This window comes from Trachypithecus francoisi, unplaced genomic scaffold (assembly GCF_009764315.1).
Source record: "Trachypithecus francoisi isolate TF-2019V2 unplaced genomic scaffold, Tfra_2.0 Lachesis_group1, whole genome shotgun sequence".
Taxonomy (NCBI): domain Eukaryota; kingdom Metazoa; phylum Chordata; class Mammalia; order Primates; family Cercopithecidae; genus Trachypithecus; species Trachypithecus francoisi.
Genome location: NW_022681454.1, coordinates 169,822,765 through 169,838,228, shown reverse-complemented (window position 1 = coordinate 169,838,228; position 15,464 = coordinate 169,822,765). Strand labels below are relative to the sequence as shown.

At 37.1% G+C, this 15,464-nt stretch overlaps 1 protein-coding gene across 4 annotated transcripts in view; it reads left to right on the top strand.

Annotated features, from left to right (window-relative positions):
- The window catches only part of ASB5 (ankyrin repeat and SOCS box containing 5), a 64,310-nt gene that overhangs the window by 37,721 nt on the left and 11,125 nt on the right, over window positions 1–15,464 (top strand). The window contains exon 1 of one of the 4 annotated variants that reach the window (XM_033215742.1): window positions 9,783–9,853. The exons of the other annotated variants lie outside the window; for them this stretch is intronic. Within the exon in view, the coding sequence (XP_033071633.1) occupies window positions 9,793–9,853 (61 nt within the window). The 5' untranslated portion in view covers window positions 9,783–9,792. Of the gene's footprint in view, window positions 1–9,782; window positions 9,854–15,464 lie in introns of those variants that run through there. 4 annotated transcript variants of the gene reach the window in all.

The following is a 15,464-nucleotide window of genomic DNA, read 5'->3' as shown; positions in this document are numbered from 1 at the left end:
TGGAATTTTTGTAGTAAAAAATGGGGAAAACTGCCAACCCAGATTCAGGCAGGAATATATTTATCCTAATGTTCTTTTTCTGACAGTGGAGTAACAATTACTTTTAAATTCCCAAACTCTGGAATACACCCTCAAAAATCCATATCTGTGGATCACTCATTTGTTAATTTATCTAAATACCACTTCTTGGAAGCAGTGAGCTCTCTAAGTTTGTGATTGGTTGTGTAAGTCAGAAAAGCTAAATTTGTGTCCCCAATTTTTTAGCCTTAAAAATTGTCAGAAGGTGATCTTGCTTTCCAGTTTTTCAGAATTTCTTGAAAACGTTTATTCACTTTTAAGTATGCCTTCCATAATTATGTAGCTTTCTGTCATAATGCCTGTTAGATTTCAACTTTCCAGTTTGAAACATCTAAAAGTATTAAGATTTCTCTGCTGCAGAAGTGTCTTCATGTCTTTGACGGTTTCCAGTGCCCTTCTTTGAAAGTTTTCCAGCTTAAACATCACTTTCCCACTGAGGATTAGTGACCAAACCAGACACAGGTCCCCATGTTTTCAGGGACATTAGCAATGGTTAAAATGGAAATACAATAGTCCCTGCACTTTGGGAGGCTGAGGCGGGTGGATAGAATTGCCTTTGTTTCATATCCTACAAGGTTTAATATTTTATTTTAGTCCTTGTCCGTAGTAACATTAGGCCATCCCTCATCTATGGTATATCTTAGATGCTTTTTCTGAGCCATAATAATTCAGAGTCCATTATCTTCTATAGAATGTAATTTTTATTATTTTCCTAGTGTTTTATCTGATACTGGCTCTCTTTAAAACTTCTGCCCACTCATATGGCTTAATGTTCTTCTAGATATCTCGAGATTTTGCAGTGCTCTCTTATATGTACAATCACAGCTATACAGCATTTAAACAATTCTGTCCCTAACGCATTCACTCACTGTGCATTTCTTTTTAATGAATCCATACAGCTGAGCACACAGAACATACACTGAGGACACTCAGTCTATTCACTCTTCTGTTCCTTGTCATTTTCTAGTGAATTAACCATATACCATTTTCCTCCAATTCCATGGAGTCATTTTAAAAAATTACTTTTGCTTTTGATCCATTTTAAATTTTTAAAAGAATTAAGTATTGATAGGTTATCCTTAGTTCACAAATTGAGCTTTCCGGCTGCAATATTCTGTCTGCAGTCGTTATAAACAGGCAATTTTACATTTGATGGATTTGTGGACTAAAGCTTCTCCTGAAGCCCAGCACATCTTTCCCAGTTCAATACGTGTGAGTTATGCTCAAATCCATTGGCTTCTTTTTTCTCCACTGCCCTGGAAATTTGTTTACTACCATTAAGGACTACAGAAAGCCTTCTTAAAGCATTCTAGGAAATTCCATATTCAAATTACTCTTTAACAACTCTTCTAGTGCCCATGGCTTAAGAGATACAGTACTTAGACCTGTGCAGTAACAGCTGTATATTCTCAATCTCTGTGATCAGAGTACCCAACCCAGTGGGGGAGACATAGAAATAGATCATTATAATACACGGTGTCTAAAATTGTTTTCAGAACAAACATTGTCACAGTACTGATAAAACAAAAATTGTCACAATACTTATAATAAAACCTCCTACATATATTCTGTAGGAATATTGTTATGCATTGTTATGCATTCTGTAGGAATATGCATTATTCAAAAGCATAAAGCTTTTGTTGTTACAGAATAATGAGCATAAGCTTAAAATTGAAAATTTTAATTAATTTAATTTTAAACAAAAATTAAAATTTACTTTCACTGTATGGTTTGTGTAGATTACCGTACTACCCTTATGAGTACAAACCAGGCGACAAAGAGCCAGTGGGGAATGACAATGGCTTCATGTAAATATACTGGACTGAATAGGCCCCTTCAGTCTTTTCTCACTTCACCTAGTAATGTGCCACCCATACAAAATAGCCTGGGCCAAGCTGGCTCTGAGTTTCAGTTTCATTGGGAATATCTAGCCTCTTCTGTGGTCATATAATATGTCTACAGCTCACGCACTCTCTTACCCTTTGTGTGTTAGTCATAGAATCTGGTCACATCCAAGCTCCTCATTTTATAGAGAAGGAAACTTTGGTGTCATTAAGCTACTTGCTCCAGGTCACACAAACAGCTGGTAGGATTAGAACTTAATTCAAGATAAGGAAAAGATATGCATGGTATTCACTAGTGATAACTTGAGGTAAACATTGGCAACGTAATATGGCAGCAAATGTTAATAGGTTAGTACCTAGGAAAGAATTATAGTCGTAATTTTTTTCTCTTACTTGTTACATGAAGACAATATCCCCAGTAATTCTTTTTCCTTTTATGTACTAGAAGAAGGTAGAGCCTTAAAAATACTAATGAAAAAAGACAGATAACAGAATCTGTCACCATATTTCAGCAAGACAGACTTCAGTATGTTAATACTCTGTAACGTGATCACCAGCTCACTTAATCCTTGGAGTCCTATCATAGTTCGGTCACTGCTCTTGATTCCATCATAGACTGTGTGCCTTTTTCAACTTTATAGGCCAGCAAAAAATACCAGGCGCATGTTTGGTTTTTCCTCTCATCTTGCCAACTACCCTTTCCTCTGCCTTTTAGGGTGAACAATCTCAGCTGTATTTAAATTGACTGCTAACGTCTTTTGATTTAGAAATGACCTCTAGAAAAATCACAATAGTGAGCTGTGCCTATATAAATAAGAGGACTGTGATTTTGTACTGAAGCCAGTTCTAAACTTAGATCCTTGCAAAATGAAAACATGAGCTGGCTACCAGCTGACCGTAATGTGCCTTTTTTTTTTTTTTTTTTTTTGAGACGGAGTCTCCCTCTGTCACTCAGGCTGGAGTGCAGTGGCGTGATCTCTGCCTCCCAGGTTCCAGTGATTCTCCTGCCTCAACCTTCCGAGTAGCTGGGACTATAGGCGCCCTGTCCCCATGTCCAGCTAATTTTTGTATTTTTAGTAGAGACGGGGTTTCACCACGTTGGTCAGGCTGGTTTCTAATCCCTGACCTCAGTGCTCTGCCTGCCTCGGCTTCCCAAAGTGCTGGGATTACAGGCGTGAGCCACCGTGCCCAGCCCTAATGCACATCTCATGCTTGCATCTGAGGATGAAGGAGAAAGACTAACCTAGTCACTGATCACTACTGAGCTTTCTGACTGCAATATTCTGTCTGCAGTCATTATCAATAGGCAATTTTACATTTGATTGATTTGTAGGTTATTTAAATAGGCTTTTATCTTTTAACGATAGAACTAATTTCTATCCTGTTTCGACTAAGAAAAGCAATTATATCCACTTTTTACTTTCTATATCACACAAACAGTTAAAGACTTCCGGCTGCAGTATGTCTCTGCTTTAAAAATAGAAAATGCTCCAGCATTTTTGGCCCATCCCCCACATTGCACCTACCAGCCCTGCTCCAAGTGCTTATGAATAGAGTTCAATTTTGAAGACATTCACAAGTTAGCACACAGGAACCTCTGTGAAAGTCTGAAGGGAAGGAAAAAATAGTTAGAAATCCAGACACTGATATTTCCTCTTGCTAGAACACTTGCAGTTATGACACCTGGCTATCACAGACAAAAAACGTCAACCAAACTATGTCCGCAGATATTGCTGTTGAAATGAACTGCATTAAGCAGATCCTCACGAAAAGAAGGCTAGCGAGTATAGAGGAATGTTCTTCTAAACGAAAAGCTAGCTGGGGTATTCTGACCAGTCAAGGTTAGTATAGCAGCCATTTCAAATCTGTTGGTGTCCTGAAATAAACCATATTGGCCTGTTTTGCAAATACTAACTTTAAACTGCGGGTGCTTTCCAGAATGTGGATTGAAATGTACATGTATGGCATGGCAAAGGACTGCTCTGTATTCTCGCCTTTTCGTGTATGGAAACTGCATCGGCTGACTCATTTTTGTGACTGTATATTAAACATGACTGCAAACTCTTAGACTCTGGCTTGTTTACCTTTCTGTTTCAGCAGGTGTTTCTAAGTTGGTATGGAAACAAGGAAAGATGCTATTAAGCAGGAAAAGACTGTTTACAGGCAATTTGGAAATTTTAAATCATGTAAATTAGACATCAAGTAGGAGGATGATTTAGGCAAGTAAATGAATAGAACAACTTCCTTAAAGTGTTCTGACATGAAGTCATTAATTATAATGATAGAAAAATATGAAAGATATAAAGGAGAATTAGCACAGTACCAAAGAGGAGGAATTATTTTTAAAAAGGAATACGCATACATTTGCATAAGTTTCAGTAGAACACCAGTATGATAGGTGATTGATTTAAGTGTTGAAAATGCAGATTCAAGATAAAATGACTCCTGCCCCCGAAGATTGTAAGAGTTATATTTACTATGTAATAGCTAGAGCTCAAAGAATGTTATTATAAATGATTATGTTTTTCAAACATACAAAGCATATTTTCAAATAAATTAAAACACTATAATTTCTTTCAAAGATTGAGAAAGTAACTGGATACCTACTCCCCACCCCAATACACATTTCCTTGTTGTTACTTTTTAAAAACATAATTAACAACAAAATTGAGAAATATACCAGCACAGAAAAAAGTGGTTGACTACAAAGAAGACATTCAACTATCCAACAAATGCCCATCCAGTGCTGACTGTGTGCTAGGCACTATGCTAGAGGTGGAGAACAGCAATAAATAGTCTCATCATTTCATGGTCCTTAAAGTCCAGAAGGAATGCAATTATTATAGAAATAAAGACAATCCTGTCATTTCTTAAATGAAGGGCAAATTATCTAACTATGCCCTAAGTCACAGGCATTAGCAAGATAATAGAACTGTGGCAATGGCAAAAATTGAAAAAAGAATTAACTAATTCACCTGGTTGAATCTCACATATCTTCAATGCAGATAGAGACTCTGAAGGAAGTTGAAAATAAGCTATTATTTTATGTTAAAAATCTAATTTTGTATACAATTTTCTTTGACATGGCTTAAATATACTGAAAATATAGAGCCAGTCCCAGTGGCACATACCTGTTATTCCAGTGACTCACAAGGCTGAGGCAGGAGGATTGCTTGAGCCTGATTTGAAGGCTGCAGTGAGCCCTGATCACATCACTGCCCTGCAGTCTGGATGACAGCAAGATTCTGTCTCTTAAAAAAGAAGAAGAAAAAAATGTAATTAAAAAAATGCCCCCATGCTTTGATTTAAAAGGAGAAAAAAGACAAGTCTTAGCAAACTTTCACTAGATTTAGCTTTACATTTTCCCAGTGCTATTAATGAGAATGTAAATAGGATCAGTCTTGCTGGAGGTAATTTGATGGCATGTGTCAAAATTTTAGGAATTTACCCTAAGCAGATAATTATTCACAAAGATAAGTAATAATGTTTGATTTCCCAAAACTAAAAGCCACCTAAACATCATTTGATAGATAATTAAATAAATACATACATAATGCTCTAGCTATATGATTAAATACATATCAATATATCATAATCACTTGTGGTAGAACTATATTTTTTCACATAGAACAATGACCATGAGATATCTTAAATGAAACAAATCGGTTAAAAATATTATGAACAGTATGATTGTATCTTGATTAAAAAATGTGTGTTTTTAGAAAAAAGTTGGAAAGATACACCCTAAAATGTTTGTAATGGTTGTATTTAGAAACAAGCATTATGATTTCTTGTTTATTTTAAATTTCATTTATTTAATGTACAACTTTTATAATCAATGACATTACAGCTAATAGTACTGTATTCTGTGTTTTGCTACTATTTCAAATATACATATTATTATATGAAAATATAGAAAACACAATTCCACAATTCTTCCTTTTATTGAAGTAACTCTTCACTTATGTAGTCAGTTAGTTATATTTATGATGGACTCATTAGGGATTAACAGTCCATCAAGTGCCCTATGAGTTCTAGGGTTGAAACGAATATTGTACCCTAAAATTTCAACTGGATGTTCAAAAGAACTGAGTTTGCTTCCTGGCTTTGTCAGTTATTGTTTATAACTTGGGGCAAGTCATTTAATTGCCCTAAGTCCTAATGCAATGGAAATAATAACATTGACTTTCTTAAGAACACACTTTGTGTTAGACACTTCTCATGTCCATGTAACCCTTAGAACAGCTAGAATATGTAAATACAATTGCCCCCATTTTATAGATGAGGAAACTGAAACTTAGCAATGTCAAGAAACTGAGTTAGCCAATATGTGATAGAGTCAGGAGTCCAATTCAGATATGTCTCCTTTCACAGCCCTTGATTTTAACCTCATTACAAAGCTCCATATGGCCGCTCAGACAAGGTTCTAATGAATTTGGGTGTGATCATGTGACTCTGAGCACTCATTCATGCAACAAACATTCAGTCATGTGCTAGGTATTGAGGATATGGTAATGAATGAAATCAACTGAGTCTCGCTTTCTAAGGTCTAACATTCTAGTGATAAGTGCTGAGAAGAAAAGTAGAGCAGGGAAAGGAGACAAAGAATGAATGTTAGGGAAGGGACAGGGAGGACTTTCTAATAGAAGGTTGTCAAGAAGGCTTCTCTGATAAGGTGATATTTCAGGGAGCACTGAAGTCAGAGAACAAGTGATGTGTGTCTCGGAAAGGAGTACTTCAGAAACAGCAAACAGAAGGTTGTGTAAGGAAAAGCAAGGAGGCCAGTATGGCTGGATGAGGATGATAGGCCTAGGAAAAAGTGGGTAGAACCCGAGATCAGAGCCTGGAGAGTTCATAGGTCATGACAAAGGCTTTGGATTTTATTCCAGGTGAGAAGGGAAGCCATTGGATTCTTTCTAACTTCCAAAGGATTGCTTTGGCTCCCTTGTTTAGTAAAGATTACTGGAAGGGTATGAGCAGAAACACACTGACTAGTTAGGAGACTTTTGCAATACATCAAATGAGAATAATGGTGGCTTGGACTAGGGTATAGTGGTGAAAGTTGAGATACAGTCAAAGTTTGGATACATTTAAATGGTAGAGGCAAAATGACTTCCTGGTGTGGGCCTGGCGGTCGAGAGAAATAGAAACTAAGGATTATGCAAAGGGTTTTGGCTTTGAAGCACCTGGATGAGTGGAGTTACCATTTGCGGATCAGGAGATGTTAGGAGTAACGAATCAAGGGTTCAGTTTGGGACATGTTAAGTTGAATTACCTATTTATATATTCAAGTGGAGAAGCTGAATAGCCAAACCTAAAATTGGGGTAATCAACATGTGGATAATATTTATGTTCATGGCACTAGTAGGGAGCTCCTCAAGAGTAAGTGTAGATAGATCCAAAGACTGTGCTTGGATGGTGAGGACTCAAGGTGGGGAAAGAAACCACAACAACAACAGAAAAAAACACTGGGCCAAAAATAACTAACTCCTGTCTAAGAAGCATATGAAACACTCAATATATAGTGTCCTTGACAATTATCGTGCTTAAATTTGAGACCATATTATTACTACCAGGTGATGGAGGGAAATGGTAACACTGTTTAAACCAATAGAGAAATGAAAAAGGAATAGCTAATCATAAGGGAAAGGTGTTGGCTTTTAGAAATGTATTGAGATGCCAGGAAAGTATCGAGGTGAATCCCCAGAAGTAAATTTTAACATGTGGCACTGAAATTTGTGGGAGAGATCAGCGTGGGAGCTATGTAGATTAGAGTAATCCATATGCATGTAATAATTGTTACTAAATTTTGACAATTCTCTATTTTTATCTCCTACGGATATATAGGCAAGAGGAATAAGATGAGATAAAGTATCATTATCTTAAATAAGTTATCCTTCCTTCTGTTTGAAAGATGTAGTTAAAAGCTGATAGGAGTATATGAAAGTAATTGTTTAAAATGAAATTTGGACTGCATTTGTGATGTTCCAAAATGCATTTAGTACTGTGCTAAGTACTTTACATTCATTACAATTCAATTAGGTAGGTAGAAACACCCTTGTTTTTACAGCTGAGAAAACTGAGTTTCAAGATGTTAACTGCCAAAGGTCACATAACTAGTAAATATCTATGCTGGAATTTGAACTCAGGTCTATCTTATACTTAAATCCAGCATGCTCTGTCCGTGGCTCCAGTGATCAGTAATAGTTAACTGAGAAAACCGGTAGCTTGAAAATTATTGTGCTTAAATTTGAGACCATATGATTATTACCAGGTGATGGAGGGAAATGATAACACCGTTTAAACCAACAGAGAAGTGAAAAAGGAATAGCTAGTCTTAAGATAAAGACGTTGGCTTTTAGAAATGCATTGAAATGCCAGACATTATTTCCCTTGAAACCATGTTTCAAGGATTTCTGTGGCTCTGTGGTTGTCTGAAAGTATGCAATAAAGGCTAGTAAATGCCTGGTGATTTTTAATTTGCTTATAAACTTGTGCGTAGAGATGGGCTAGATGTTGTCCAGTCTGAAGTTTATACTGTATATACTTTAGGGGCTCCTTTAAGAAAAGTAATATGAAATTAGGGACAGAGTCTTAGAGGGGAGTCTGTGCAGGTTAGGGGTTTCACTGTCTTCATGGTAAATCCACCTCTACCTCCATTGTGAAGACGATTGTTGATTTAATATTTTACAGGGACTGGGCTCAGTGGCTCACACCTGTAATTCCATCACTTTGGGAGGCCGAGGTGGGTGGAACATCTGAGGTCAGGAGTTTGAGACCAGGCTGACTAACATGGTGAAACCCCCATCTCTACTACAAATACAAAAATTAGACCAGTGTGGTGGCGCATGTCTGTAATCCTAGCTACTTGTGTGGCTGAGGCAGGGGAATCACTGGAACCCGGGAGGTGAAGGTTGCAGTGAGCCAAAATTGCACCATTGCACTCCAGCCTGGGTGACAGGAGCGAAACTCCATCTAAAAAAATATATTATATATATATTATGTATAGTAAGAGATCTAAAAAAGGTATTGCCATTTTTTACTGAAATGAAAATGTCATTGCTTATTCCCTCTCCTTATAATTAATTCCCTTATTTTCCTATTTTGAGAACACTGAGGAAGAGCGGGTGCGGCTAAACTCTGCACCATCGCTAAGCTAGCTCTCTATTGAGTCCACATCCTGCTTCTGCTGATGTGACGTTCTAAGATTGGGAGCAGGTAAAGGTTTTTTTGTTTATTTGTTTTGTTTTATTTTGAGACAGGGTCTCACTCTGTTGCCCAAGCTGGAGTGCAGTATTAGGAACACAGCTCACTGCAGCCTTAAACTCAGGCTCTAGCAATCCTTTCATCTTAGGACTTCCCTAGTAGTTGGGACTTACAGGGACACACCACCATGCCCAGATAATTTTTTAAATTTACTTTTCTTTTTTTTTTGCAGAGACAAGTTCTCTCACGATGTTGCCCAGGCTGATCTCAGACTCCTGGGCTCAAGTGATCCTTCAGCCTCAGACTCCAGAGCAGCTGGGATTACAGGCATAAGCCATCGGCCCCGGCCACAAAGACGTTTTTAATAATAATATGGTTTTTCCATGGCCATGGACAGAGGTCTAATTGTAGTGCTTTTATTTCAATTCAGGGCACATGTTGTAAGGAGAAAAAATAAGTTAGGACCAGAAATTTATCAAGTAAAGAGAAGTGATCGATAAGAAAAAGAAATTTTGAAAATAAATCAACTTTTCAACAGCTTTTTTCTTTTTGGAGGCTGACGGTCATATTACAAGGAGCTTGGAGCTCCTTAAAATGGCCGAACAGAACTAGCAAATGACAAGTGATTTTTCTTTTCTTGCTGATTAAAAAAAAAAAAAAAAGCATGAGTCGGATTTACCTCGACAGTGGCTGGTGTGAAGTACCATGGGGAGATGGTGATTTAGGTATGGTATCAAACCTTACAAAATCGCATAGATATAAAAACGTGAGTGTTTTTCTCTAGCAATGTGGTGTTTACAAAACAGGGCAGGCTCTCTCTCTGTAAATTATATACCAGATGTCTGGGAACAAGAGTTGCTTCTAAATATAGTCAGAGCCACCTCCTGTGTAGCTACAGAGAGAGAATAACTAGGAATTTGATTAGCGTGGTGAAAGTTACAGACACGTTATAAAACAATTTCACACTGAATAATTTATCCTAAAGAGTTAAATTACACATTTTTTAAAGTAAGGGTTGCATTGCTTTTATCTTAGACACTCAATGAAAGTCTAACACAATTATAAAATTAGTACGTAGTTGTACATAAAGATATTTATATCTTGTTTGGTCTTGAGATGGGTCATAAATCTCTCTGATATAAAGCATACTGATATTGAAAGATAAGATATTTAATATTAAATATATTTGAATAGAAATCTGTAGTTACTAAATTTTGGATTTTGAAGGGGAAAAACAAGGTGTGAAAACTTAGTTCATACAGAAATTGGAAGGTGATATACATTGTAGTACCTTTGATTCTCATATGTTATTAGATTAATTACATAAATTATTCTAAGGAGTTATAAGAAAATAAATTACAGCAAAATAAATACACAGTTCAAAACAAGTAAGATTCATTTTCATTGAGTGGTATACATGTTCCAGAAATTACTTCTGTAATAGATTGATACAGCTTCATTTTTTATTTCTTATTTCAGAAAGAAAAAAATGTAACAGCAGCTGTTGGTTCTTGGCTTATATATATTTATAAATCACTCAATTGTTTTATGTCATTTAATTAAGGTAACAGTGCAGAAAAATATTTTAGTCAATAAGTGATGCTATTTATTACTTGAGTTTCCCTATCTTGTGGGGAAATATTGTTCCCTAAAACTCATATTAAAATATCCCCCATTTACCAGCTTATGTTTAGCCAATAATGCCAGTTATTATTTATTCTGCATTTAGAGAGCAGGCACTTAACATGCTCATTTCTAATCCTCCCTCAATCCTGCTTCATGGATTGTGCTTTTCTCATTTGATGAGGAAACAAAACCTCAGGGAGGTTAGATGACTTTTTAAAGGCCACTGTCCTAAGCTGGGGTGCCAATCCAGGCCTGCCCAGCCCCTCAGCCTTTTTCCTACACTCGATCCCATTTCTCACTTCCTCCTACTCTCTATTTTCTTCTTCTCCTTCTGCTCTCCACTCCCATCCCCCTTCTTCAAGGAATAGTGAGAGATTGCAAGGTCCTTTGCAGGTGAGCAGAGCTCAGTTCATGAAATGATAGCATGTGCTTTGTTCTTGCATGATGGGCCAAGGGCTCCCTCATCCAACATTCAAAACTCGTTTCTGAGGATGACGATGACGTTCAGCTTTTTCATGCCAAAGGAGGTCCTATTAATAGAAATAATAGCAAGTGCACATACATAATATCTGGCTTCAGTTTTTTTTTTTTTTTCTCTCCTTATCTTGATGGACTTAAGTTTGGATGATGAAGAAAATGGCAGTGGGGCCAGAAAGCTAAGTGACAGCCTGGGGGGAAACTGGGGGATGAGATTTGGATACTTACATTTTTTTATTTTGTCCCTGATGTGGCCTGCTTTCTAAATAATCCTTTCCTTCTCTCTCTCTCTTTCTCTCCCTCTCTCTCTCTCTCTCTCTCTCAATCCCAGCAAGTAATGCTGAAATTGTTCAGAAGACTAATACAATCTTTTTGATGAACAAACACATTAGTATGCAAGGGAGAAGAGCTGGCTGGAAGAAACCTCAAGTACCCTTCAGCTACAAATATTGTTAGCTTTACTTCAACATCTGGTTAATTGTCCTGTTAGCTAGTGACAGTGGAAAAATAGGCAGGGATAATGGGTCGACACCATATAATTCACCACCTGTGTTTAAGAGATAAATTAAGGATAATTAAATATACTATTATACAAGAGAGAAACTGATCATTATAAATATTATGAGTAATTATTTAAATCTAAACACATTTAGGCATTGATTACTAAAATTTTTATTGATTTATTATTGCTTTGCTGATTAAACTGAACAAAGTGGCTTCACATATGCAATCTATTTGCAAAGTTAGTATTATAATTTTCATATTTTCTTAAATAAGTGTTCACAAAAAATTGATATATGTTCTGAAGCTCTGTAGAATTTCATTCTGCAATCATGTTGTTTAATGATGATACAAACAGAGGTCTCTGATTTTTAAAGCATCAGATTTCATCTTAGAAGCTGGAACTGGCAAAATGCTTTCCCCAAAAGAACATTATTTGTGACGATGATGTTTGCATTTTACCTAATGATAATATAATGTTCCAATTTCGTATAAGTTATTACTTTGCCACCAATTTTTGTCCTACCAAAAATATGTATTGGTCTGCATTATTGCAATTCTGCCTTGAATATAGAATAGAGCTGTCACACAGTAGAAAGAAGTAATACACAGTATTGCTAATCACAGTAACTTGTTGCAAATGAAAACTCAAAAGAATTATGTGTCTGGCTTACTAACTTTTCTAGATAAGTGAGAAATAACACTAGATGGAAACTTATATCTGTTATTGAGAAAGAAAGTATACATTAGTCTTCTTTTGGGAGTTGTAACATCTTTAATTGTAAACTTCAATTATTGTTATTCTGTAATTCAAGATAAACACCAGTGCAAGAAACTGGCTGGGAGTTCTATCATTTCAGGGACATACTCCAGGAATTGCTTTTCTTCTTATAAATATGTGATAAGACTTAATTGTCATTGTCTTTTTTTCTACTGAAATCAAGGAGTAGAATAAGTTTGCTGAAAAGGAATCAGAATGAAACAGATTATATTTTAAAATAATAAGAGATGATTAATAAAGACTGGGTAGACAATAGATATTCCCTATCTAAGAAACAGAATCCAAGAATGAGAAAAGTACTTTTAATTTTCAACCCTCTAAATTAAAAAGATCTTGCTAAAACTTAGAATCAGAGTTAGCCTTTGCCTCCCTAATTTGTTACTTACAATGGATTACAACATTCCTGTACTATTGCTGTGGTATCTTGTTTCAGTAAACTTTATCTTGTCAAGCAACAGCCTACTTTTGCTAAGAATACAATGAAATAAAACTTCTATTTAGATTGAAGGGTTTTATTTTGGAGGGGGTGTTAGAAGGAAAAATACAGTAATGAAATCAATGACAGGAACAAAATGTCTCAGAGAGATGTATGCTGTTACCATTGGCTGAAGTGTTTCACATACTCTGTGCCTAAGAGAGAGAGAGAGAGAGTGTGTGTGTGTGTTGCGAGATAGGATTACTATCTCTCAACAAGTGAAAAGTATTGTCACTGCAGGTAGGAAGCTGCAGTTTCAATTTTACATCCACCCCTTTCTAGCTGTGTGACCTTAGGCAAGTTATTTAACTTCTGCGTGTCACAGTTTCTTCACCTGGAAAACAGAGATAATAATAGCGCCCACCTCAAAGGATCAGGGTGAGGATAAAACAGGTAAATTTATGCCCAACAACCAGGGCAGGACCTGGCGTATGGTGAGGACTGTGCAAGCATTCTCTGCTTTTATTTAGGCAATCATGTTATCATTAAATAAGTTGGTTTTTCTCAATGTTAAGATTGTTACTCCAGCCTGGTGCAGAGGGCAGAAGTCATTTACCAGTTATCAATCCCTTTGTGTCTGGTACTATTACAGAATTGTCTCAGAAATACAAATCCTAAGGGAAAGCAGGCAGAGTCTCTCTTCTCTCTGTTGACTTACAAGTAATGGTAATAGCAGGTAATGTTGAATGGTGTTTACTATGTACATACGCTAGTCTAAGCGCAATGTATATTATCTGATTTAGTTTCTCATATCTCCTTGAGGTATATACAATTATTATTTCCATCTTCAAGTCGAGGAAATGAAATCTAGATGAAATGTAATGATTTAGAGAGTCGTATGGTCTAACTCCAGAGCTGATGCTCCTAGCCCTGACTGCATTGTCTTCTTTGTTTTGCCTTTTGGTTTATGCAGAGTGATTTTACTGCAGGGGAGATAATTAGCTGCCTTGGAGGTCTTTCCTTATCACAATGGTGATACTCATTTTATAGCAACAGGCAACAGAATGCTTAACCACTAGGATGCTGTTGAGAGTCATTCAGGAGAGCTTGGGTGCAGAAGCAGTGCTCATGCTTCACTTCAGACGTGGGGCTCAGCTACTTGCCCTCCATGGCAACATGTTGCAGCCCCTACACCGCAGAGTCTGGGCAAGCTGAGGTGGGGGGACCACAGGAAATAGTAGAAGGAGCTGGGAGTGTGGCGAGGTGGGCATTCAAGCTGCTATTTCTGCTAAAAGGACAAAACAAAATTGAGAGGAGGGGTTCAATGTGAAAAACCATGAAAAGAACTTGTTGGTGGCTGATCTGCTGACCCTAATTCTCCTCTTCTCTGTTAGGTGTATTAGTCAGGGTTCTCCAGAGAGACGGAACAAACAGGTGATAGATAGATAGATACATAGATAGATACATAGATAGATAGATACATAGATACATAGACAGACAGAGAAAGATGTAGATATATGAGACGAGATTTATTAGGGGAATGGGCTCACATGACTGGAGGCTGATAAGTCCGGCGACAGACTGTCTGCAAGCTGGAGACCCTGGAATGTGTAGCGTAACTCAGTCCAAGTACCAAAGCCTCACAACCAGGAAAGCCAATGTAATTCTCAGTCAGAGGTCAAAGGCCTGAGAACTCAGGGGGCCACTGAAGTCCTGGAGTCTGAAGGTCAGAGAAAGCCTGGAGTTCTGATGTCCAAGGGCAGGAGGAAGAGAGTGTCCCAACTCCAGGAGAGTTTTTTTTGTTCTTTCCAGGCTGCCAACCATATGATAGTGCCCATCCATACTGCAAGAAGCTCTTCTCCACTCAGCCACCTACTCACAAGACAACCTCCTCTGGAAACACCTTCACAGACACACTGACAAGCAGTACTTTACCCATTCTCTAGGTGTTCTTTAATTCAGTCAAGTTGACACCTGAAATTTACCATCACTAATCCACCCCTTGTCAGTGTGGCTCCTACATGCATCTCCTTAAGCCACATAATCTCCAAAACAAATGCAACAACAAGGTAATGGTTCCACCAGATATAATATTACTATCCTGACAATAACAGAAAACGCACTAATCCCTTCTCCAGAAGAAGAGGTAAAGTTCTGGGATGATGTTTACTCCTTTCCTGATATCTCATGATTTAAAAAATTAGTACATCTTATGTTACCTATAAAGGAATAAAAAGGGAATGAAAATAAAGATAAATTTGCTTAATATATGTTAACATTCTTAACAAAATAGGGAGAAAGTACTCATGACAATTATAGTTCTCATGTCTGTCACTTGTCACGTGATCATAGCTGGTGTTTACAACTACCTTCTTCTACTACCCATTATATAACCCCTTTGCCTTCAGCAAGCATCCTTGCTTGTCATACTTCTTTATCTGGCAAGATGACCCAAACCTTCATTCCTGCTGCGCCATTCATAGTCCTGCCTGGATTGGGTGTTGTGATTTTCCTTTGATCTTATTCACAGGGCATG